Below are 26294 nucleotides of genomic sequence, written 5' to 3' on the forward strand. Positions count from 1 at the left end.
ATGGCTAGCCCGGACCACTCTCCCTTCCACTCTCGCCACCCTCTCACCTCTGGCTAGACTGCCAGTCCAAGTGTGGGATGGGACCCGGGGATCTGCCTCTTTTCATCCTTGGAAGAGGCCTTTCAGGAGTCACAGGGAAGGACTGGGGGGCTGGTTCTTTTCGAGGCGGCCGCCAGGCGGCGGCAGGAGCAGCCCCGGATGACAGCAGGAGGCCGCGAGCGCGGGAGGGAGGAGGGACGCAGGAGCGCGGGTCCGGCTCTCGGATCGCAAACTCCGAGCCAGAGCTTTCCGCGCGCGCCCGAGCCGCCGGCTGCCCGCGCGGCCCGACGCGGAACCGGGGCGCAGCGGGAGTCCGTCTAGGGTGGACGCAGGGGGCGGTGGCTGCGGCAGCCGTCCATGAGGCGGGCTCGGGCTGCCCGTCACCGGGAACCACGCGGGGTGAGGCGAGGCGAGGCGGCCGCCGGCCGCTCCGGGACGTGGACCGCCAGGTGAGCAGAGCTGCCCGTGCCGCGTGCCCCGCTCCCCCGCGCACTGGGTCCGCGCTGCCCCGTCCCCGCCCCGGGCCCCGCCGCCGCTGCCTCTTGGGCCCCCTCTGAGCCGCGGCGCGGACGGCGCGGGGCGCCAGGGCGCAGTGGGTGTGTCCGGGGCGCTCAGGACGGCGCCCGCAGGGGCTCTGGGAGCCAGCGGCGCCAGGTCCTTGCTAACGGCTGCTCTTCCTTTCCTCTCTTCCCTTCCTGGAGGATTTGCTCTGTCCCTCCGGCGCCAGCACTCACCCTCCGCCCTCCAACTCTGAAACTCTAGGGGCTGTCGGCTTTGGCGGTCCCGGAGGCAGTGCCCTCGTGCTCTGGGTCTCGGCAGGGGGCTGGAGAGTGCACACCCAGCCTGCGTGCCCCCACCCCACTGCGTGCCCCCACCCCACCGCGGCCGGAGAGCTGGCTGGTCCGGTCACGGTTGAAGCGCGTCGAGCTGCGGGCCTCGGCCACGCCGTTTCCTAAAAAGCCTCAGATCCTCGTGCGTCTCAGCTAAGCCCTGGCAGCCCAGCGTCTGCGGGAGTCGGAGAGGATGGGTTGTTTCCACCAACTCGACACTTCCCCGAGTGCAGGCCAAGTACCTGCAGTCCCTTGGCACGCTCTTAGAATTAGCTTTTCCAGAGCTAGTTCACCTTGGGGCTTCAGGGGCTTGGGAGTTATTTTTTTTTCTTTGAAATAACATCAGCCCAATCTTGGGAAGGGGCTTCAGGACGTTCTTAGGCCCACGTAGCATCTGGAATGTGTGGGTTTGGTGTTTCCTGCGTGGTTCATACCCAGCTCCGCACCCGCCCCCCCCGCCCCAGCCTGCACTAGTAATGCCTGTTGATTGTGTGTGCTTGGGTCTCTTCCTGTCTCTGTGACCCCACCACGCAGCACTTCTCCCTTCTGCAGGCTGTAAGCGAATCTGAAGTCTTGGACCTGGTAGCTGAGCAATCTTGCGGGATGCCTGCTGGAATTTTGAATAAGAGAAACAGAGACCCAAGAGAGGTCTAAGGAATTATCTTGTCCAACTGTCATTTCCCAACTGGAGGCACCCAGACACAGAATACTCTAAAGATATTTCAAAGATTGCATAGTGCTTGAAACCTGCACAACCTGCACATGTCTATCTTCTCCTCCATTGATAGAGGTGATGAAGTGGTTGGGCTTAGTAAGTTCTTACTGGGTCTCAATATATAAAGAGGCAAACATTTTAAGAACGTGATTTAAACACAGTACTTCACAACTCCTATAAAATTTTGTTGGCACCATAGTTGAATTCCTTTAGAAAATAAAATCCCTGCCCAGGAATCGATGTGAGGAAGCAGATGGGAGTCCTGGGACTTTCCTATGAACCTTTGCAGGACTGGAGCAGGGGCTTCCCCAGGGGTGCTGGCCTGGAAAGTGAGGGTGCAGTATTCACTGAATAAGCAGTATATCCGCCTGACTTTTGTGGGGAGTCCTGGTGGGTTCAGCTCATGTGGGCTTGTCCTTGCCCGCCACTGAGCAGGGCACAGGTGCGTCTTATCTTTATCTCTGTCTCCCCTGTCATGGACAAAAGTTTCTAACTGGCTGTTAGGAAAAAATAAAATAAAATAAAATACAACCCAGAGTTGGGGAGTAAGATCAGGGTTGGAAATTCTGACTTGGAGGTGTTACGGTTTTTTGTTTTGCTTAGGAATGCTTGTCGTGATTGCAACCAATTACACTAGGGAGAGGCCAGATGTCATCCCTCTCCTCAGTCCCTCACATTTCTGTCCATGGCACCACCTTTTCCCCAGTTGTCCGAGAGTCTCAATGTCAGAGTGCTCCCGACTCCCCTTGTCCCACTCCCCACATTCATTGCTCATTCATTACCAAGTCCCTTCTGCATTCTTTTCTGATATCTCTGAAAATTATTTTTCTGTCTCCATTCCTTCTGCCTCCACCTTACGTCCAAATTACAGTGATAATCTCCTCTCTTGACTCCTGGCCACGGTCTCTTTTTTCATTTTAATCTATCTTCTTTCATGCTGACAGATTAATATTCCTAAAATTCTGATTTCAGCACATCATTCCTCTCAAGAAATCACAATACCGCCCCCCCCCCACACACACCAGATTCATTTCTATTTAATTTGCCTTCAGCAGATATTTTCAAGTATCTGCTGTGTGCCAGGGACTGTTAGCTGTATGCTGGAGCTTCAAGGAAGAACAAAACCATGTCCTTGCCCTCAATTTGTTGACAGGCTAGCAGATGATTAATGGCCACCTGGGAGAGAAAGAGACATAAAGAAATAACCACATGCAAAAAAAACAATGCAGAATATTGGGGGTGTGCAAAACATCAAGGAGGCACAGATGAGGGACACATTTTTCTGCATGGGAGGAGCTAGGGAAGTTACAGCTAGGCTTTGAAGCATGAGGTGGAGTCCAAAGAGGGAGGAAAGGCTGGAAGAAGGAGGGGTACTGGCTAGGGGGAAGAGCTTGAGCAAAGCTCTAGAGATATGAAAGTGCTGCTATGGACAGGGTTGAACCAAGGTCATTCTTCATCTGGGCATTTAAAACCATCTTAATTCCAGTGTGCTTTATTGATGCAAGAGCACCCCAATTCTTTCCTGCCTGAAACCCTCCCTCCACTTACCCAGCCTCTTTATTGTGGCTCAGAAGTTCAGAGGTCCTCTCTGCTAATTCAGGCCTCGCCAGGAAGTGTGTCCCAGCCTCCGTGCACACTCCGCTCTCTCTCCCCCCTGGACTACCTTCTGTGTCCTCCTGCATTCTCTGCCCTGACTCCCCATTCAGCCTGGACAAGTCCGGGTGAGCAAGCCACATCTTCTCAGGCAACCTGAAGTTTCTCCAGGCAGCCCCTTGGCCTCTTCTCTGTGGGCCTCTCCCAGGTGGGTAGCACAGTGCTAGCTCATTACTGGCACCAGCAAAGTCCGAAACGTGACTTGACAGGGTCCCACTTTCCCCATCTTTCTCTTCTTTTCTCTGAATGTCCTCCCTGTTATCTGGGGTGTGTGTGCTCATGTGCACAGTATGTATGTGTGGATATAAAGGTTCTTGTCCACTTATTGACTGTCTTCTCTGTGAAAATAATGGGTCAGAAATGTTATGTCAGTAACATATGGCACAGACTGATGTTGGGAATGGGGGGGCGTTTGGAGGAGGGAGGGTGTTCAGTGGGAGGTCCTTGCTCTTCTGACTCTGCTCCTTTTCAGGACCCCTCCTCTTCACTCTTCCTCGGCAGGATCCGTGCCCTGAGGCTGGGCCACCGGACATCTCCTGTGCCTGCTTCACCCTCTTTTCTTTCCACAATATGCCAACATTGACTTCCCTGGTTTCTGGGGGCCTCGCTGGCCTGATGAGCTTACTCGGCTTATGTTTAGTGAGCACTGGTGTGTACTGTGCTTGTGCTTTCATCCTCCAGCAACCTGTGATGGAGACGTCATCATCTGTATTTTATAAGGAAGAAGACTCCGTGTTACTTGCCTGAAGTCAACAACTCAGGTTTTGAACCTAAATCGTAGAACCCAGCTCTCTAAGTCTGGTGCTCTTTCCAGTGCATTGTGTTTTCCTGAAAGGGTTGTCTTAAGAACATCTGAATCAGAGTTTTTCCCATCAGGATCTGGTGGGGAAAATTTTTTTAAAAAGATTCCAGGGTGGACGTGGGCCTAGGAGTTGACATTTTTAAGATTGTCTCAGGCTATTCTTCTGCAGGCTCAGGTGTGAGGTGACAGGTGGTCAGATCCTATGCCACTTTATTCCAGGTACAGGCTCCTTTCTAACAGAGGCCTTTGACTCTAAGGCACAGGTGGCAAACACAAGGCCCGTGGGCCGAATTATCCAGCCTGGCACCTTGTTTCTACTGGGTGGCAGCGCTGAGTTCTCGCTTAACTGTTAAGGAGTAGTTACATTGATACAGTCCTAAAATTACATTCGGCCCTTTGAAGGCAATCCTGAGGTTGATGTGGCTCCCTGTGAAAATGAGTTTGCACCCCTGCTCTAAGGAGTGAGCCATGGAGCATGGTGGCCCGGGCCAGGTGGAGAACCCTCTTTTCGTGAAAGGGGTCTTTAGCTCAGTCCTGAAAGCACACACCCCACCTGCTGATGGGAGCGGGCATGGAAGTCCTGCCTCCATTGGGCTTGCTATGAACTGCTTTCCAGGCCTGAGCCAGTGCTGAGGGAGAAGGATCGGGGTGGGTTGTTTGGGAACTCCAAGTTTCCTGGGGTAAGGAATGGGCTGGGATTCCCCCAAGAGGACCGACCATCCCTTGCCAGCAATCCCCACTAGGCACAGTGAGGTGCACCAGGACGGGGTCTGGTCATTGACAGAGTTCCTTCATTCTAGAAGCCTGTATTTTGCCCCTCTCCAACCCCTAGCCTTAGTTTCCCTATCTGTGATAAGGGGATGGGCAAAGCCTGGAGGGGGCTGCAGGGGCCAGTGTGCAGGCATGTAGAGCGTTTGGTGAAGGCCTGGCACATAGTAGGTGTTCAGTGTCAGTTTTTGTCCCATTTTTTTATCTACTTGTATCTCATCAGTGCTTGGCAGGCTCTTGGTGCCCAGTATATGTGCTGTAGAAAAATATATAATCGTAGGCCCTCTCAGTTCAGGGGGCTTGGGTCTAAAGGGCCGACTCTTGCAACCTCATGTTGAAACCCAGTACATGAAGCTGTGCAGTAATAACAGCAATGAATTCTCCATTCAGCATCCTCTCTCCACACCAGTTTTTCTTTAGGTTCCTCCAAGAAGAATCTAAGAAGCCAGTAGGTAGCAGTTTTCTTTATTAATGGTTAGTCATCCTGGTACGTGGTCTGTTTCTACCGTTGTCTTCTTTTTACCTAATCTTTCACCTAAACACACTGCACATCATCCTCTTTGAGGGGCCTTGCCGAAGCCGATCACTCAGTGGTAGGTGCCTGGCAGAATTGTCCCTTAATCCCTCTCCTCTTGGGAGTGGTCCAGAGGACACAGGGGCAACCATGCACTGTGGTATCTTGTCCCAGAAGGGTGGCACTGGGTGGCCCTGGACCTGGGCTGGGCTGGGCAGGGGCGGGGCCTGCCCCACCCTCCCAGCCAGCTGGCTGGCTGCCTAAGGGCTGGCCAGTAGTGAGGACCCAAGTAATGAGTGATTAACGGGCGCCCCATCTAATCTCCTGCCAGGGGAAATGAAGGGCCAGCCATGGGCCAGGCTCGTCTTGACCTGCTCCAGGTGGGCTTGGAATGCACCCAACTCAGGATGGGGATTAAGGCTTGAAAGACAGGAGGAAATGAGATGTTAACCCTTTAGACCATGGACCTCAGAGCCCAAGCAGGGAAATGGCAAGGGGATTAGCTGCAGACATCCAGTGAAGGGGATGCAGCCCTATGACGGCCACAAACCGTGTCTTGGAGCTAGCCATTTTTCTTGCAAGCTCAGTCACGGGAGAGGTGAGTTTCTTATGAAAAGGGCACACAGACAGCTGGGAGGCTGCTCTACCCGCTTGGATCACATCAGCAAGTTAGAAATTTGTTGTTGCTGGATAGACTTTCCCTCCTGAAGCGCAGAGCCTCAGGCTGCTTGTCATTTTTGGGAAGGTAGAGGGGTGAGTCTGGCACTGCCGGACACCCCCTTTTCCCTGGCGGGCTGCAGCGCGGCAATAGCTGTGGGGAGCCAGGCCTTAGGCCTTGCCTCCACTGTGCTGTGCGTCCCTGAACAGCTTCCTTAACTTCAAGTGCAGTAGCTTTCCAACCTGTAAAAGGGGGTAGGGGGTGAGATTCATGACCATGTAAAATGTGTAAAGCAGCCTCGGGCACGTGGAAGTGCTGTGTGAATGTTTGCTAGCATTTTCCCCTCACTTATCCTCCCTAAGATCTGAGAGCAGATCTTCTCCAAAGGATCTAAGCAGCTTCTCCTCCCCCCCTCTAAGACTTGCTTAGGGTGAATTGAAAACTAGTCTTTGATTGATCTGCTTGTTTGACCCCTGACCTTCACATGCCTGGAATTCTGGTCCTCTTGCCCCTCCCTTTGCTGCTGGCTCCCTGCCTCCACCTGCCCTTTTATTACACTGCCTGCCCTTGCCCCGCCTCCACGCCTGGCCCGGAGGCCAGACCTGGTGGGCTGGGCAGTGACGCTTGCCTGATTCTTGTGTGGGACAGTCACTTCCACACCAGCTCTCCCGGCGGTCAGCCTTGCTGTGACGTGACAGCCAAGGACAGAGGCTGAGTCTAGAGTGGAGCTGCTTGGAGAGCAAAACCTGAGCTGTAGAGACCATCCTCTCTACAGTAGTGCTTTTAGGCAGGGAGCGGGAATGTTTAAAAACAAAGTCTTTGATTTACTTTTTTGGTATCATAAAGATACTGCTGAACTGTGCTTCATTTTTTTAACTGTGTAAACTTTTTAAACAAAATGTATTATTTAATAAAGTGAATTTTTTAAAAGTTTAAAAAAATGGATACAAATTAAATCCGCTTTCTTTTGTTTTCTCTGAGCCCCTTTGCCTCATCCTTGTTTGAAGCTATTAATAGTAACACATCAATGGTTGAGAGGAAGGTCAGGCCACAGGGAGGCCCTGTGAGACTGGATGAGGGTTTTTGTTGCTGGTTATAGGTGAGGCTTGGAGGTGGAGCCCTATCTTCAAGTTTTGAAGTCTCATTATAGGATATGCACTGATGTTCTAGCTTCTAGCTCCACTGAGTGTCTTTTCCAGAACAGACAGGTGCCCCGCTTGCCTTTAGTGAGGTTTTAGTCAAGGCCCAGGGTTTCATTCTGCTTGAAGTTCAATCTTTTGGCCAGCTAAGAGAGAAGGAACCACTATATTAGAGAGTTCCTGTAATGTTAGGTACTGCATTAACATATTTTATCCTCTCAACAATCCATGTGAGTTGGACATTATTACTCCTGTTCTACAGCCTAGAAACCTGAGGCTCAGAGAGGTTAAGGAACTTACATGAGCTCACACAGCAAGTAGATGTCAGAGTTTTGCCTGAATTCCAATTCATCTGACGCTAAAACCTGTGAGCTGGGGAAAATAATGAGCCAGTCAGTGCCTCACTCTAATTGTAATCCACCAAAAAGCCTAATTGTAATCCACCATTTTAAAGTGTATAATTTAGTGGGTTTTAGTTTATTCACAAAGTTGTGCAACCATCAACATTACCTAATTCCAGAATATGTTCATCATCTCAAAAAGAAACTCCAAACCCATCAGGAGCCACTCTCCCCTCCTCCCTCCCCCAGTCCCTGGAAATCACTCATCTACTTTCTGTCTCCACGGATCCTGGACATTTCATGTAAATGGAATTATGCAATATGTGGTCTTTGGTGATTGGCTCCTTCCACTAACAGTAATGTCCTCAAGGTTCGTCCATGTTGCAGTATGTGTTAGCACTCCGTTCCTTTTGATTGTGGTGTCACCCACTTTTAAAATAAAAAGTAAGCCGACTACTTTGCTCAGAGAAGGTGTGAAGTTCCAGTGTCAAAACAGATGCAGCTCAAAAAGACACCCAGTCTTTACCGTGGGCGAACTGAAAGGACGGTAAAAACAGGGGCAGGCGCAGTGGGAGCTCTGGCCGGTGTGGGTTGGGGCGGGTGCCGGCTGGTGGCAGCTGGCTGGGCTCCTAGGTCTGCAGTAGCAGGCAGGCCCAGCTTCTTTCCTCTGGACACCTTGTTGGGCTGCCGTTGGTTTGTGTCATCGGCAAAGTCTGTGGGGATCCATCCTGGAGAGGCGGTGTGTGTGCCACCGACCCTGCCTGGGGGTGCGGTGCAGACCTCGCGCGCACCGCCTCTCCTAGGGCTGCAGCCCGCTGTCCGGTGGTGCGTGCTGAGACAGCACTGCGGATCAGCCTTTACAGTTTCTACATAGGACACCTCATTGTTTTCTGATTACAAAAAATGACGTCTATTTCTAAGATATATTTATTGTAGGAAACTTACAGTATAGAAAAACAATGAAGAAATAAAAAATCATAGTTCTCCAACCAATGATGGCCATTACTTTTAATATGCATCTTTCTACTATCTACCCTATATACATATGTATACACACAGTTTTTTCTTAAATTTTTTTTATTTATTGATTTGACAGAGAGAGAAAGAAGCATTGTCTTGTTGTTCCACTTTATTTAGGCATTCATAAGTTACTCTTGCATGTGTACTGAAGGGGGATCGAACCGACAGACCTGGAATATTGGGATGGTGCTCTAACCAGCTGATCTACCTGGCCAGGGCCACATACACACAGTTTTATAAAACTGGTATCATGTTGAACATACTGTTTAGTTCACTAATTTTTTTCACTAAACAATACACCCTGTATTGTTATATTTATTGTTAGATGCATTGTTACATAAGGTTAATTTTCTGTGAACTTGTCGCTATTCTTCCAAAGCATGATTTTATTAATAGCTGCAGAATATTTTTAAAATACTAATGTTGCTTAAACAGTCCCCTATTTTTGGACATGTTTATTTTCATTTTTTCAATATGATTTATAAATATAACTATCTTTTGTGCATTTTTTATATTTCTGTTAATGCATTGCATTGTTTCTGGACAAAAGATAAAAATATTCTTAAAGTACTTGATACATACAGTCAAGTACCTGTACAGAAAGACTGTATGATTTATAACTCTACAGCTCTTATTTTTTGAGTTTTACTGTGCATGTAACTTTAGCAAACCATCCCCTCTCCCTCCTTTCTCTTCTTCCCCCTCCCCTTCCTCCTCCTCTTCTTCCTCTTCTCCTTCCTCCCCCACTTCACATATCTGCATAGTACACTAACAGCTTACATTATTGTTTTCTCCTTGATATTTGCCTATATTTTAATTTAAGCATGTGCACATTTGTCTTTTTCACATGTGATTCTATGGAAACATTTCCCACTCTTGACCTAGTCAGGATTTCTATATTTTTTAATCGTCACTCATTTTTATTGATTTTAGAGAGAGAGGAAGGAAAAGAGAAAGAAAGAGAAATGTAGATGTGAGAGAGAAACATCGATTGGCTGCCTTCCACATGCACCTTGACTGGGGATCGAACCTGCAGACTAGATTATGTGCCCTAACTGGGATTGAACCTTCAACCTTTTTGGTGTATGGGATGATGTTCCAAACAACTGAGCCACCCGACCAGGGCAAGGTTCACATTTGTAAGTGTAATGACCATCTCCATCATTTTCTCCATCATCATTCCCCATTCCCTGTTAGCAATCTAGGTTTCTAGTTTTTCCCTAATCAAAAATTAGTACTACCAAAATGAATGTTCAGTTTGCTGCAATTTCTCTTTCTTCTTCTCCTCTCCTCCCCGCCTCCCCTCTCCTCTCCTTACTCTCACATTCTGTTTTGAAAACTCAGTTCCCAGCCATGTTATTAACCAGGCCAAAAACAGGAGCCTTTCTATTAACATTGATGCTGCTCAGAAGCTTGTCAGAGAAGATGCACCCTGGAGCCCGTGAGAGCACCAAGAAAGAATGGGTGCTTGTTTTCTGCCTCCCCTTTCCATTCCTTAGTAGGTACTGCTCTTCTTTCAGGCTCACAGTTGGGGAACTCGGCACCTCTTCGAGGAAGAGATGTAAGAGCACTATGAGGTGGGGACTTTCTTAGTTACACACAAGGAAACTATGGCAGTTTCATACAGTCTTCACATGTACTCAGAATCACACAGTACGTGCTCTTTTGTGACTGGCTCCTTTCACTAAGGTCTTGGCAACTTCTGAGCTCATGCTAATATGCTCCAGTGGTTCTGTGTGGGCGTCACTATGCATTCCTTCCCTTTGGCACTCAATGCTTCTGTGCTCTACTAGGCATCAGGTACCCTGCTTTGTGAGTGGTGTGAATCCCTGTCCTGACTTTGCCACTTATTACAGCGTGTGTGGAGTGAACAGCAAACTCCTGGAGCTTTAGTTTCCTCATTTGTGCGGTGGACTAATAATCACTGTCCATGCTGTAGGAGGTAGAGAAGACAGCATACGTACAGTGTGCATTCCTACAATGAAACAAAGTGCCTACTATATACCTTAAAGAGCACAACAAGGTCCACCCAGCTTAAAGGTGAAGATGGTGTTTCTGCGGGGTGAGGGGGGGACCTGCAGCCTTGGAGGGACAGGCGGAGAGGGTGATCAGTGTGATCAGCATTATGCAGCAGGGAGGCTGGGGACCCAGAGGAAGGGCCTCACACTGAGACGGGTAGGAATTTAGAGAGACTTGAGCCCTTCCTGCAACCTTAACAGAGGGAACAATCTTGGGAGGGGGGGGGGTGCGCTGGAGGGAGGAAGTAGAAGCCTGTTATGTTTTATGGTAGGATGACATTCTTCAGGACCTCACGGGATTCAGACCTCTCCTAATTCAGACTATTTTTCCCATAGAATAAATAAATGTAAAGAGTATGCATGTGTGCTTGATGCATTCTTAGAATACATCTGGGTTTTGCCTTAATGTTGCTTTTCACATTGTAGGTGTTATCTCTAACGTTGCACAGTGGGTTTGCTCATAAATGGCCCGCTTGGTATCTCAGGACAGTTACTTGGCTTCCTTGGTAGCCACACTGGCTGTTGTTGGTGCTGTCATCACGGCTCAGTGTGCTGTAGTCTGGCATCATCGTTAGACAGACTGTCTGGATCAGGGGTCAGCAGACATTTTTTGTAAAGGGCCAGAGAGTTAGTATTTCAGCTTTGCGTGCTGGATGGTCTTTGCTGTGACTAATCAACTCTGCCTCTTGAGCACAAAAGTGGCCATAGATGATACATAAATGAATGAACTGGGCTGTATTCCAGTAAAATTTTATTTATGGACACTGCAATTTGAATTTCATATAATTTTCACATAATAAAACAGTTTTCTTCTTTTGATTTTTGTTCAACCATTAGACAAAGAGAGGCAGTTGGGGCAGGTTTGGCCCTCTGGCCAGAGGTTGCTGACGCCGGGTCTAGATGACTACAATATTTGAAAATTGTTTTAAGTTGTAAAAAGAGTGAATATTAAAATTTCCCAATAGTCAACCAAATCACTCATAGAAGTTCCAGGGTTCATTAAAGTATAGCTTAATTCACAAGTTCTATTATCAGCCTGTATGTTACCACCTTAGGCCATTACTTCACCACAGTTTGTAGTTCTTTAAGAAGTTATTCTAACAAATTTAACAATTTAAATCATGTTATTCAGAAATTTAGACATCAAATGACTTTATAAATTTCACAATTCAAATTGTATACCATGAAACTGGTTATTATTTCATACTGTCCTAGAGTCTAGCCACTCTGCCGCACTCTCAGCAGGCTGATGGCCATGGTGCGGGGGTGGAACTTGGTTCTGGCTGGAACTTTCATTCTAATAGCCAGGGGCGCATGTGGAAGGAACACTGAGGCTTGTGTCAGGCGTGTGGTAAATGTGGGATGAATGTTTGTTCCCTTTCTCTCTTCTACTCCCCTCCCCAAAGTTCTGTATATTTGGTCAGCACCAAAACATGCTGAGCCTCTTTGAAATTGTTACTTTTGGTTCTGTCCACATGCAGTAGAGTCAGTAACCTTTTTAAATGGAAATAAAAACAAAGGCTGTTAGAAAGCAGTTTCCTCTCCTGGGTCACTAGCTTTCCCCTGCTGGAGAATAAGCAATGCTGTGCTGAGGCCTCCGGCCAGGGCCAGACAAGAGGCCCCAAGACTACGGAAGGCGCCTCCAGCAGGGCACAGACCCCCGCTGTCCAGCCAGGAGCTTGGCCTGTGGGCTGCCGTGTGTTCTGCAGCTCCTGGGTGTATCTTTGTGTCAGGGATTCCGACAGTAGGAAAGCCAAGATCCTCTCCAGATGAAAGACCACCAGCCCTGAAGGTGACTGTGATGCTGTAGTTCTTGGCTCACGAGTATGGCTTTTCTGTGTGTGTTGGATTAGGAGGTCTGTCTTCAGTAGATGTGTGTTTGTGTTGTTTAGGGGGTGATGGCACATTACCACGTGTGCTTTCTGGCCTTGGGGTCTGGCAGGATGTGGAGGGAGGCAGCTACTACCCTTTGGCTGGTTAGATTTTTATATTGGGCTGGGGGCTGGCTTGTCCTGTGCTGTAGGAACTCTTCGGATTATAGACAAGTGGTCTTGGAGCCACGGGCATGGGCATTGAGCTCTGACTTCACCACTAACTTATCAGTTGGCCTCCAGCAATCCATGCTTCATCTCTGGAGCCATTAACTCTTCATTCCTGAACGAATGGTGATGTAGCCTTGGCCATTTCTGAGCACCTGTTCTCAGTTGAGATGTGTGGGGAGCTTGGACTTCCACTCCACTCAGCAGGACTGAGACATCTCTCCTCTCCCCACTGAGGTGGTCAGAGGAAGCCCAATGGCAAGTCAGAGCCCTTATCAACACCCAACCCAACAAAGCCACGCATCACCTTCTCCCCACACCTGCCCCTGCTGCCCACATGCAGACTCCTACCCTCCCAGCCAGGGGGATATTGGTGCAGGCCTGTCACATAGCTGGAACTTCCACACCTGCTCAACAGTAACAATGAGATCCCTTTGCCCCTTGGGTATCGGTGGAAGTCACGCGGGGCACCTGGACTTCTACCCCTGCCTGACCATAATGAGGTGGTGTCCCCTGCCCCTGCTGGAACAGCACCATGTTTAAGGAAAACCCAGGGCCTCGTCACCTGACACCTAAAATGTCCAGGCTTTAACTGAAAATCACTTATCACACCAAGAAGCAGGAAGATCTCAAACTGAGTGAAACGAGACTCTGAGTCACTGCCGGCGCTGAGGAGACGGACGTGTGGGAACTGTCCCACAGAGGTTTTGAAGCAGCTGGCATCACAGCACGTCAGTGAGGTAGTCATGCTTGAAAAAACATGAGAAAAATACAGAAAGAGTCTCAGTAAAGAAACTGAAGCTATAAAGGAGAACCAAAAAGAAAATTTTAGGACTGAATAAAACAGTAACTGAAACAAAATCTCACTGGGCGGTCGAAACTGGAGAATGGGAATGGCAGAGGAAAGAGTCGATGACTTCGAACGTGTAGCAGTAACATTACCCAATCTGAACAACAGAGAGAAAACAGATTGCGGAGAGGAAAAAGAATAGATCCTCAGGGACCTGTAGGCCTTGACAGAAGATATGATGTGTGTTTGAAATCCTAGGAGAGAAGATAGAGGGTGGGACTGGACGAAGTACTCAATGAACTAATTGCCAAAAACTTCTCAAGGTGAGGATAAGACACAAACATACATATTCAAGGAGCTTACTGAATTCCAAAGAGAAATCTATACCAAGATACTGTGTCGTCAAACTTCTGCAAATAGTTTTGAAAAAGAAGAATAAAGTAGGAAGAATCAGTCTACTAGGTTTCAAGACTTACATAACTACAATCCTCAAGACTATGTGATGTCGGCAGAGGGATCGGCACATGGGTCAGTGGAACGGAACAGAGAACCCAGAAATATGCACCTCTGATTTCTGACGAGGTGCATAGGCAAATTAGAGAAACCCTGACTGTAATTATCTGGAGGATGATTTGGATGAGGCTGGTGGACATGGAGGGAGAGATCATTTGTAAATCTGAGAGAGAATACAAGCGAAGAGTTGAGTGTTGGCAAGAGACTGGACCTAGGGCACACAGGAGGGCGAGTCACAGAAGCCCAGGGAAGCTTTGGGCTTTATTCACTGGTAGGATGGTGATGTCACTACCAAAGGAGGACACCTGGGCAAGTGGAGAGCGTGGTATGGAGCTGGTAACCTGGTCCCTCTATTATTCGTCTTAGGTGGGCCATCAGCAGGAGGAAATTAGAAATACAGAAAAGCAGCATGAATAAGAGGATAGGTCTTGAGATGTTGGTTTCTGAGACCTCAGTGTGAACGAACGGCCAAAGAGGTCACAGTGTAAGGGACCTCACCCAGCCTACACAGCTTATTAGTGAGGGCTGGGTTATTGCTAGTGTTTTTCTAGGCCTGGTTTAGGTCACAGGGAGACCAACAAGACAGACAGAAGACACCAGAAGAGAACGGATTTGCATGGCCATTGACAATGGAGTACAAGAAAAAGGGTATGGTAACAGTTTTATTCTTGCTATACCCAATTGCCTTTTATTGTTCCCCTTGACCTCTGGGTGACCTTTGACCCCTATGACTTGCCCCTCTTGGTTTCCTTGAAAATGTTTCTTATTTTATGAGATAGCTCTCTGTTTCATTTATTATAATCTTAATTATGGCAGCTGATTTAAGCTTTACCTAATACCAGCCTGTCACAGAATTGTGTCAGGGAAGTAAGACTAATTTGCTAGGTTTCTGCTTTCTTCTGTGAGGGCACCCAGAGCCTTTTGGATACATTACACAGCAGTGACTGCTACAAATCATTGACTAGATTTCTATCACTGAAAAAAGCAATGACATAACTCAAGTGTCAATGCAGAGCTGAGCAGGAAAAGGCAAATCCTTTCCCCTGATGTTCAGAAGAACCAGGGGCAGAGTGTGTGGCTGGCTGATTTATGGTGGCTGCGGCACACTGAGCCGGGATGCGTTCTGGATGGGCAAATGCATGGGAGCACTGAGGAAATATCCTGGACTCAAAGCCACAGCCGCCCAGGAGTGAACAGGCCGGGCACAACCTCACACGCAGCATCTGCCCTGGCCAGGGCCCAGGCCACAGCCCCTGGGCTTGCAGATTTGATGTGGTGTCAGGAGACCCGACAGGCGTTCTCTGTCGTTGTGCCAGACAAGCCGTGCTCCAAGGATTGAGTGTCTGGGGCCTAGATCGCGTGGCTGCCGCGTACTAGCTCTGTGACCTCAGGCATATTGCTTCACTGCTTGCAGCCTCAGTCCCCTTTTCTGTAAAATAGGGAGGTCAGCAACACCTTCCTCAGAGAATTGTCTTGAGAATCAATCAAAATATCTGAAAAGTGTTTAGCCTAGCCTGTCATGTATGGTGTACTTAATAAATTTTTTAAATCCCCAATCCTAGCTTTGTCTATAATTAACTGAAAACTTTGCACCAGTCATTTTATTTCATTGAGTATCAATTTATTCATCTGTAAATCATGAATTCAAAATGGTGAAATTTGGGAGTTGGGCTAGAATCTCATAGTGTTTTCGTGCTTTGTGATTCTCTGATAAAATATTAATCTGAAAAGTCACAAAGGATGTAATGGATTGATTCAAAGACATAAAATAAAAACTTATTTACATAAAAATTATAAACAAAATTAAAAGACAAAAATTGAACTTAAAAGGGTCACTGACAAAGTAAGGGTTACCATCCTTAATATTAGAAAGAGCTCTTAAAATCAATTCAGAACATTATTAGCGCCACAGGAACATTGGTAAAGAGGCTGTAGAAAGAGACAGTACACGTGGCTAATAAAAATGAAAATCTGTTCCACTTTGCTAAGATCAAAAGAGTACGTATTAAAATGAGTTCCTTTTTTGTTTTTGCCTATTGCTACAAACACATGGAGTGCCCATCCGGTACCAGGGGTGCCCACCAGAAGGCTCCCTCCTAGGAGTACAGGCACATTTTCTGCTCTCTCGTGGTGACTGTGGCGCTCTGACTAAGCTGCGTAATGGAGCACGAGTGGTAGTGATGGAAGCTGCCTTTATGGAGCTGCTAGTTCAACCTGCTGCAGCTTCTCTTTTCCCCTGTTTGTTCCAGGATGGGAAAAAAGTAGTCAGGCTTTCGGAGGCCTAAGACGGTGCGGGAGCTGCTAGATGAAAGAGCCTGGGCTCCTGGATTTCTGCATGATTTTGTGGCGCAGAGTGGCCAGCCCTGCCTACCCACGTTAGACAGTGAACTGAACAAAATCCTTTTTGTTGTATTAAGTCATTGAAATGCTGGGATGGTTTGTTGTAGTACCCTAACTAATTATCAATTTAGGAAAGATTAGATAATGCTATCCCTTGGCAAATATGTCTATATCATCTACTACCTGTGGGATTTTAGGTGGAGTTACTCTTTGAAAATAGGCCATGTGTATGAAGGATCTTAAATAGTCATACCTTTTGGCTTAATGATTCTATTTTTAGAAATCTATTGCAAGGAACTAAGCAGCAAAGCAGAAAAGGAATTTTATACAAAGATGTTCATCACAGATTCCAACAATTAGGGAACCTAACTAGACATCTGGCTTTCATAGGATGAACCATTGTTATGCAGTGATTAAAAATATTTCTGAAGATTACTAGTGAGAAGTTTATGTTTTAACATAACAATGCAAAACTGTATATGTGATTTTGTTTATGTAGAAATATGTGTAAAACATGCAGATAATATGTATAAGCATTCTGCGTAGAATAAAGACCAGAAGGAAGAACACCAAAGAGTTTCACAGTGGTTAATTTGGATTTTGAGTTGTGAGTAATTATATCTTTCCTTTATGATTTTCCCAGTTTTTAAATTTTCCTCAGTAAGCATGTATAATTCTATAGACAGATTTTTTTCCCTAAAACAATATCACATTGCAGTGTTCCACCCAGCCCTGAAGTCTCCCCTTGGCCTATTTTGTGGATGAATGTGGTATTTTCTGTGAGTTTGTTCTTTCAGTGTAAGTGCACTTGGAGTACCCTCCTTTCCCAACATGCATGTGTGTTTTTGTGTGCGTGCACTTGTGTAGGTATACACAGATGCACCCAGGTGCTTGTCAGACTGGCAAGAAGCCATCTGTAGGTGGCAGCACCTGGACCTTGTATCAGAGGGAAGAGAAGGAAGACCAGGAGGGATGGTAGCTTAGCCTGAGCCGAAGCTGCCTTTAGTGCTATAGCCACCTGCCTTTCACCAGGTGGTTGTAGAGTACACAGATTTTTGGAATGAGGTGGATCATCTCTTGGAGAGGCCTTGGTGGCACGTCAAAAAAATCTGTGGTTCCCTCGCTGTGGCTGTCTGCTTTTGTTTCCTTTGATAACTGTAACCCAGGAATTAGAAACTGCTTTTGGCAGAGGATGCTGGGGAGAGGTTGCGTCTGAGCAGGGAGGAAGGCCAGAGTATGTCCCCAAGGCTTTGACTCCGAAGAGTGGCCTGCCTCGCGCACCATAGCTGCTCATTTGTGTGTGTTAGAAGTGGCGCAGAGGATGACCTCGCTGCTGTTAATTTCAGAAACAGTGAGCAGTTACCACAGAAAAGGAGAGTGTCTGTTCAGATCCTGGGCTGGGCAGCAGCACCTTGGAAACACAGCACGCTCATGCCTCGAGGAGAAGGCCCTCAAGTGAGACTGAACGTCAGTCAGCTGTCCATCATCACCAAACACCTACCGTGCCCCAGCTGCTACTCTAGGTGGAAGGAGTATACAAAATAAATCTTCAGGGACTCTTTCCTCTTTTGTAATCCCACATTACAGGAAGGAAGGATGAGCATAAATCATAATGATACACAATTGCTCAATTGGAGTTCTCCATATCAGACTTCCACAGAAGTAAAGAAATTCAACCAGATTTATCAAATGCTGTAAATCAATGACTAAGTAATATTTGGGGCAGAGGAAGTGCTCTTACTCAGTGTGTTTCTCCCGTTGATCTGCAGGGTCACTTGAAATGGAAAAAGCAACTGTGCAGAAACGGGAACAACTGGCTCATTTATTTTAAATGTCTCTCCTGCCTGATACTTCTGCCCTTGAAGGTTTGCTTAGTTACCTGGGAAATGTTTTTTTAGGGCTGAAAACAAATACAAATTCCGTCAATGTTAATGACCATGAAAATGGTGCAATTTGTGTTGAAGTCCTTAACTAGGCTGATTACCTAATTTCTCCAGGTAAGAAAGGAGAAGTCAGGTGCTTTCTTTAATAAGTAACAAAACCCACACTGAAAGGGGTGGACTTGAAAGTATTCTGGGAGTTTTAATAGTCTTCCCAACACGTCCTCCCAATTCAGATTCTGTAGGTTGTCGTGTTGCTGTGGGCAAATGAGCCAGTCTGTGGTGTGGAGCTTCCATGGGAAGGAAGGAATTCTGTGGCTGGGTTTGAATGTGACCAGGAAACACGGGTGGGCTCTGCATGGGCTCAGCAAAGACCCAGGGCAGAGGGAGCATCAGGAGAACATCCCTCTGGCTGGCTCTGGCCCAGTAGGAAGAGGCTGGACATGTGACCAGCCTGAGGCTACAAGGTCAGCTTTCCCAGTGCCCTGCTGCCGGGGTGGGATTCCCTGAAAGAGCTGTGGAGAGTGACGACGGCCACCAGAGGGCTTGGGAGGGTTGGGCCCTCCCTGGAGGCAACACACATCAGAGGTGGGTTAGCCCACCTTCCCTGGTCCTAGGGCAGGCTGTAGACATTCCATGAGCATCAGCAATAGCAGACAGAGTGTAACCAGATGTGGGCCCTGATTTCAAAGAAGTGAAAGTCTGTTAGACATGCTATTCATCCTTTATTCATTCCTCCATTCATCTGTTCACCCGTTAATTAATTCATCAGACTTTCATTGAATGGCCATTTGGACCAGGCCCAGGTGGGTAAAGATGTAAAGGTGAGAAAAACATAGCCCTGGCCTTGAGAAGCTCTCCATCCAGCATGTTTGGTATCTGGTAAAAGAGATGTCCCTTTTAAGCTTCTAGACCCTGTTTTAAGCTTCCGAGCTTCTGTGTCTCCACTGTGGACTGGCACATTGCCCACCACATTGTTCAGGAAAGCTATTTAAAGGGTGTCCCTGCCTCTGTTCTTCCTGCTCCAAATAATGCTTTCATTTTAAGTGGGGTGTACCTTCAAGAAATAAGAACACCTCTTTTTCTGCCTCTTGCTTTCTGCCTGCCCTTCTTGACAACCTTCTCCCTTCTCTAGTCAAAGTTCTTTCTCCAAGACCCACTGCATCTTTGCAGTTGAATGGCACGGAAGACACGGTGAATGCACCTCCTCCACTGCCCACCACCTCAGGATGGTGTGGGACAGCCTCCCCCTGATCCCCACTTCCCAGCTTGCTCCTCTCCACCTCCTCTTTGGCTCACTGGGCTTTGGTGGCTCCTTGGTCCTCTACCCTCTGTCATTCATTCACAATGTGCTCTTTCTCCACCAGGGTGTTTGTTTATTCACAAAACACATGAGTCCCTCATTTTCTTTTGAAGATTCCAGAAGCCTTAATTTTTCCCCAAACCTCGTCCCTCAGCCAGCTATTGCTTCCCTGTGCCTGAGATGCCAGCTCACATTCTTCTAATCCCTCAAGCCTGCCTGGTCCATGGAGGACCCCAACCCATAGGCATCCAGCGCAGGGTTCAGAGGGTGGACCCTGCAGTCACACTTCCTGGCTTTGAAGCCTACCAGCACGCCTAATTACTAGCTGTGGGCCATGGGAAATCCACTAACCTTTCTATGCCTCAGTTTTCTCCTCTGTAACCTGGGGCAGCATGAGTTATCCACTTCGTAGAATTTCTATGAGATTAGATGAGATGGTACATAAAGTCTGTGGTGCAGTGCCCAGCGTATAGCAAGAATAAGGGCATGCTCACCATAAAGTCTGCTGTGCTATTTACTGCTCTGGATATGGGGGCTCCTTTTTGCCTGTGCACATAGTCTGAGGTAATTTATCATTGTCAAAGAAATATTCATTTGTATATTTTTTAAAAATTGTTATTCTGCCTTAATACGTGTGTAGACTCCTCAAGGGCAGGGACCCTGCTGCACCCCCCTCATCCTATCAAGTATCTTGCACAAAGCCTAAGCCAGTAGGTGTCATGAGCTCATTAGCTGGTGACCAGACTGCCCCCAAAACAAACACTCAGGGACCTCAGGAGGGAGGGCGGAGCCAGCCTGCAGGAGCCATAGGCCACTCTGCTATGTTGCAACTGCAGGACTTCATGCATTCAGGCCCACGGTACTCCTTATCTCCAAGCTGGTCTTGAAGATGACACCTGGGAAAACACCCACACCAGCAACCCGTGTTTTGGTCTTTTAGGCCAGCCCTGTTTGTGTGGGGCAGAAGACACGGTCGAATGAGGGTTAAGTGCATACACTCTGTGCTCTGGCTGCCTGGGTTTGAGTCCTGACTCTGCCACCTACCAGCTGGGTGACTTTGGAAAAGTTAGTTAACTCCTCTGTGTCTCCATTTCCCAGTGGTGCCTCTGTCAGGGGTGTGAGAACAAAATGAGTTAATATGTATAAAGCACTTTTGTTACAGAGCACAACAAGGAGGGGGCCTGGGACGATATACTATTATCGTAAGAAACCCCCAGGTCCGTTATGTCTGCCACCTGTAGGAAATATGTCTCTCAATGCCAGAGATTCGTGAAAAGGAAAGGAAATGTTTATTTAATGCTATACAAACTTAAAGTAGTGACCTAATGTCTTCATCAAAATTCCAAAGTCCCTTAAAACACCCACAAACAGACACAGTCCTCCCTTCCCCCTTTGCCTAGTCTGGGGTACCGTATCTCAGGAAAAGAAATAGAAGTCCATGGCTCAGGCAGCTCCCAGTTCTTCCCAGTAATCTGTGCTAGACTGGTAGACCTCCCTTGGTTCCCAGCACCATCAGCTATGTTGCCGGGATCTCTGCTAAAGCCGGGTGGTGGTTCCCCCTACTAATGCTTCAGGGATCCCCACTCTGGCAAAGGCATGTGGTCCTCTCTCCACTGTTCCAGCTGCATGGTCCTCTCTCCCAGAGCCATGGGAGTCCCCACTCAGCCAAAACCGCATGCTTCTCCCCACAAAGCTGCAGGGAGGTGGTCGCCACTCTGCCAAAGCCACGTGGTTCTCCATCTCTCAATAGCTGCAATCCTTCCTGCACTGCCAAAGCTGCCTAGTTCTCTCTCCAATGGCTGCTGTTGTCTCGGCTTTTAAATCCCCATGCCAGTCTTCCTCTGCAGCCTCATTTCCGACTCCTCCTACAATCAGCCTCACATGCCAGAACTCATATCCTTCCAGCTTTACTGGGCTGCCATCATGAGTCTGGGCAGGTGTGGCCCCATGTCATGGAGCCAATCATCTCCAAGCTCCCACGCAGGCGCTGTAACTCGAGGGACCTGCCCCCCAATTACGTCTAGGTGGGGAAGTTACTTCCATTCCCCTGGCTCAGAGCCTGGCCACAGCTATTTAACATATCTAAGCAACCAGCCAAAGGCTATAGATATGTTAAATGACCATGCCAGAGGTTAGCTGCAAAGCTGTTGCTATGTGAAACAGCTCTCAATGGCCCTGCTCCATTTGTCCCTTCCCCCAACCCACACCTGGGGACGGGGGTGAGGACATCCTGATATTTCCTAAACACCTTGAGTTCTGGACCCCATTCCAAATCCCTATTTGGGGTCCCCCTCTTGGCTGTACCCTGTTATACTTTGACCCCGTCTGACACCCGGTAATCACTCAATAGATGTTTGCTAATATCCTGAGTTTCCTTGTTATTATCAAAATAATAGGTTACTAAATTGCTCACCTTGGCTGTACTTTGCTGTAGGTGATGTTCATGACACAATAAACAGTCATTCCCGAAATGTTTTGTCTCCTAGCAAATCTGTGAGGTAGATCCAGTCCTCTGGGATAGCACCTGCTTACTCATTCGTTCGTCCAGCCATTCATTTATTTACTGAGTGTCCAGCTGTGCAAGATCGCCCACCAGGTGGGAGGCAGTGAGTCTAGTAGAGTGAAAAGACCAGCTCCAGTGTTGGTGGTCCGTGTTCATCCCCGCCCTGCCCTCGGCCCGCTGTGTGGCCTCAGTTTTGCTGTGAGGATTAAATAACATGACTTATGTCCTGTATCTGGTGCTTAGTAAAAGTTGCTAACTGACTCTTCTTCCACTTCTCTGATGATGGAACACAAGAGTGGGTGAGACACACTGATGCAGGGAGCTGCCACCTGGTCCTCCATACGTAGACAGCTGGAAGTCAAGTAGGGGACGCTACCAACAGTGGGCCTCGGTTCTTTGAGATGAACATTTGTGACGATGGTAGAAGGGCCAGAGAAAAGGTGTTGATGACACTGGTGAACACAGGACGGGGCATGATGTAGACCCTGTGTGGAGGCTCCCAGTCGGGCGGGACCCTCACGGCTGACTTTCACAGAGCAATGGCAGGCTCTGAGTCTCAGGCTCACCATGCAATACCAAGTGCTGATTTGGGCTCTGGAACTGCCTCTTCCTGAAATCTTAGGTCCTTATTCTTGTGCTGGTGAGTCACTGTCTCTCCAAGGGACTAGGCTTTTGTTAGTCTGGGTAGTTGCTGTACATTGTGGGATTTCCAGGGGGAGAATCCTGAGTGTGGGAGGGAGGGAGGTGGAGTTCATCCTGCAGTTGGGATGTGGCTGCAAGTGGGGAGCAACTCAGATGTGAAGGGCTGAGCAGATCTTTCTCTTCTGGAGTATGGCCTAAAATCAGGGGGGTCTTCCAGGAGTTCTGGTGAGGCCTATGGAAAAGGGGCAGGAAGGACACTCAGAGGTGGGCTGTGGGTGGGAGGAGCAGAGCAATGCATTGTCCAGAGCACAGTGGCACCTTCTGGGGTTGGGGAGCCTTTCTTTGCTCTGGGTTAGATCTGCTGTGGCCCTTCTCCCTGTCCCGGCCATTGTGAGCCTTAAAGCTTCCTGACACTTGCACCTAACATCTGGGGACCGTGACTTTGGCCTGAACCAAATCAGGTGACTTGTCAGCCTTCCTGTAGATCTTTGTGGAAAGGAGGGAAGGTGGGGCCTCCATCCCCAGGGAGTGTGTGTTGGAACAGAAACTGGATTGTTAGATGTTTTGTTCACTGTCAAGAAAGGTTGTAAATCAGCAGGAGCAAAGCCCAGAAGGCAACTCGGCACCACAGATTGCGCGTTTACTCAGCCCCACACTGCGCTCTGCGGCCCAGCGGATCTTCAGGAAACCTCACTTTCATCAGGTCCCTCCCTGCTCCAGAACCTACAATGGCTCTTTCTTGCCCATCTCATCAAAAATTCTCCTGGTGCCACTTTTCTGGGGCTTGGACAACATGGCTTTGCCTATCTTCACGATTTTTTTTTTTTTTTGCCTCAGCCATAGAATCCTCCGCTGCCTCCCAGTTCCGGAGCAGGGGCTCTCAACCTTCCTGACTGAGCCAGGGTGGGAAATACCGCCCTTTACTCTGTGGTAAACACTGGAGTTCTCTCTTTTTAAAATCTTTTTTATTTTATTTTAAAAAGTGCAGGTCACGACCCATGAAATTGATTTCATGAAGGACTAATGGGTCATGGCCCACAGTTTGAAACGCAGAGCCGATTTAACACAGTACTCATCACGGAGGCCCAGTGACCACCAAGGAGCCTGCAGAGCTGGTGCAAACGCCTCTGGGACAGCCATGCGATGGGAAAAACCGACTCATCAAATCTGACAAAAAATTGGTCAAAAGCATTCTAGAGCAGTGGCCTCCCACTTTTTTTGATTGCACACCCCATCAGTGAAAAATGTTTGAGTGTGCAGCTCTGATGTATGTTTGGTTATTTTTAACCTATCAATGTATTATGTGAGCATATAAAACATATATTGAAAATATAAATTTTAAAAGGATGAGCTAAAGATGAAAGAGACCATATTTCAAATGACATGCTAATCACGATGGCCTCATTCTATTTTCAGCAAAGATCTGAAGGCAAAATACACACAGAAAACAAAGTTCATGGTTATCAGCAGCGGTTGTAAATCTATTTTCAAATTCTTTTGGTAATGTAACATGTTTTTCTGGTTGACTTCTTGTCTGATTTGGAAAACACTGCTTTACATCACACCCTCTCCCCTCAGCGGTGCCCTTCCTTTCCTGTCAAAACTAAAAAGCTCTGTGAGCACCTCTCTTCACTGCCTCCATCCACCAGAAATCTGGAGAGTCATTCTGAGACCTCCCTTTCCCTTGTTCCCCTCAACCTTCATTTACCATAGTCTGGTAAATAGGGGTCAGCTCTTCCCACATTCTCCTTGGATGGCCAGGTTCCCGTCACCTCGCTGAGTGGCCTCCATTCCTTTCACCAGGCTTACGCTCAACCCTCAAGCCCAGCATGAAGGTCACTTCCTCAGTGGCACCTTCTCTGACCACTGCCCAGCACACTTTCTGAGGTACCTGGGACTTTGTATCCAAGGTTCTTATCACAATTTAATTTTTATTCTTATTTATGTTTCAGTTTGTTTAAGGTATATGGCCCTCTGGCATCTAGACTGTGAGCTCCTTCAAGGCAGGGACCGTGTGTGTGTGTGTGTGTGTGTGTGTGTGTGTGTGTGTGTGACTAGCACCCAGGTAATACAGTCTCAATAAATAATTATTAATACAACAACCCTGTGGCATAGTAGCAAATGTTATCCCCGTTTTACAGACGAGGAAATGGAAAGACAAAGTGTGAATTGCCAAAGGTGACCTGGTCATAAATGGGGGTGCTAGTCTCAGACCCAGGTCTTTCAGACAGCAGTGCGTTCATCACTGCTGTTGGTTGTTCGCTTGTAACCTGCACAGGCTAAGGGCTGATTCTGAGTCCCATCGTCCTTGCTGGTGCCCCACCAGCCCTCTACAGCCATTCTCCTTGTCTTGAACTGGCTTCATTAGTACATTGGGTCTCCGTGTAACAACATTTACCCCGTGCTGTTCTGGATAACGCCATCCTTTTCCCAGACAATTCCATGTCTCTAAATCTTACCCACCCTAGCTGGATTATAAAATGAGATCTCATGTTGACTCATCCTCCTCTTGAATCCCTCGCAGAGGACCTGGGGACACCACAGACTGAGTAAATAATTATTGATTAGTTGCCGATCATCAGGAGCGTGGCAAAGTTTTTATCTGACTCTCAAGTTATAGCCCATCTTCCCACATACCTGCCAAGAGCAAGACCGTGCCTCAGATCCAGAGGAGTTTTAACTGTTCTAATTTGCACTTGTTGGCTTTCTTCCTGGTGGATCTCAACTTCTGGCTGAGACCCAAGAATTTAAGGGTCTTCAGTTCTATGAGTAATTTCATGAGTTGCTGATGGCTAATTAGGGGTGATTATAGTTAAGAGGCTTTACTTTCTTAATAACCTTCAGAAAGGACTGGTGATAACTTTTAAAATCTTGATTATTTTCTCTTGCAAATGGGATTTTCTGGTTCCCATGACTGTCTTTTCTTACGTCCTTATAACTTGTCTTCCCATTCTCCCTTCCTGGTGAGAAGGAAATGTGATGTCCTGGGAAGAATTTGGAAACCAATGATTTTGGAAAGTTCTGGCTTTATTACAGAGGACCCATGGGCACACCTAGAAACCACGCTTCGTTTGCATGTCTTTCTCAGAAAGGAGGTGCAGGAAGAGAGGAGGCTGGGCCATGGTTTTGCTTCCTAAGTTCCATCACATTGCAGCCAAACCTGATGCTGTTCATAGACTTTGAAACTGTTGACAATGCTTAGAAACTCTGTTCAGTGAGGGCTTCTGAATAAAGTAGTATTTGTGGGTGAGGGGGTGTTACCTTCCTGTTGTTATCATGATAACATTTTAAGTATTGCTTCACCTTCTTGCATGAGTGTCATCAGAGCTACTTTTTCCTGAGTGTCACTCTGTACCAGGCACAGGGCGTATGTCCACTCCCTGAACTGTTGCAGTTCTTGCAGTAATTCACTAGGCAGTGTTTTAAAAGCTTTATTGAAATATAATTCACATAACATACTTCACCAATTTAAAAGTTTACAATTTGATGGCTTTTAGTATATTCACAGGACTGTGCAATCATCACCACAATCTAATATTAGAATGTTTTTGTCACCCCAGGAGGAAACCTTGTACCCTCGCATGAGTCCACCTTCTCCCCTGCCAGACCGTGGCAACTTCTGATGTCTCTGTAGATTTGTTTATGCTGGATAGTTCTTATATGTGAGATCATACAGTATGGCCTTTGTGGCTGGCGTCTTTCACTTAGGATAATATTTTCAAGGTTCATCTATGTTCTAGCATGGGTCAGCACATCATTTCTTTGTATTGTTAGTATTTATTCACTT

The 26294-nt window shown here is 47.5% G+C and overlaps 1 protein-coding gene across 2 annotated transcripts in view; it reads left to right on the forward strand.

Annotated features, from left to right (window-relative positions):
* Nucleotides 1–260: 260 nt before the first annotated feature.
* THSD4 (thrombospondin type 1 domain containing 4) overlaps nt 261–26294 on the forward strand; it is a 576129-nt gene continuing 550095 nt past the window's right edge. For both annotated transcript variants that reach the window (XM_045848582.1, XM_045848581.1), the window contains exon 1: nt 261–488. Coding sequence is in view for 1 of the 2 variants with exons in the window: in XM_045848581.1 (XP_045704537.1) it covers nt 397–488 (92 nt within the window). In the remaining variant the exon portion in view is untranslated. The remainder of the gene's footprint in view (nt 489–26294) is intronic.

This window comes from Phyllostomus hastatus, unplaced genomic scaffold (assembly GCF_019186645.2).
Source record: "Phyllostomus hastatus isolate PE091 unplaced genomic scaffold, TTU_PhHast_1.1 phas_contig_62, whole genome shotgun sequence".
NCBI classification, from domain to species: domain Eukaryota; kingdom Metazoa; phylum Chordata; class Mammalia; order Chiroptera; family Phyllostomidae; genus Phyllostomus; species Phyllostomus hastatus.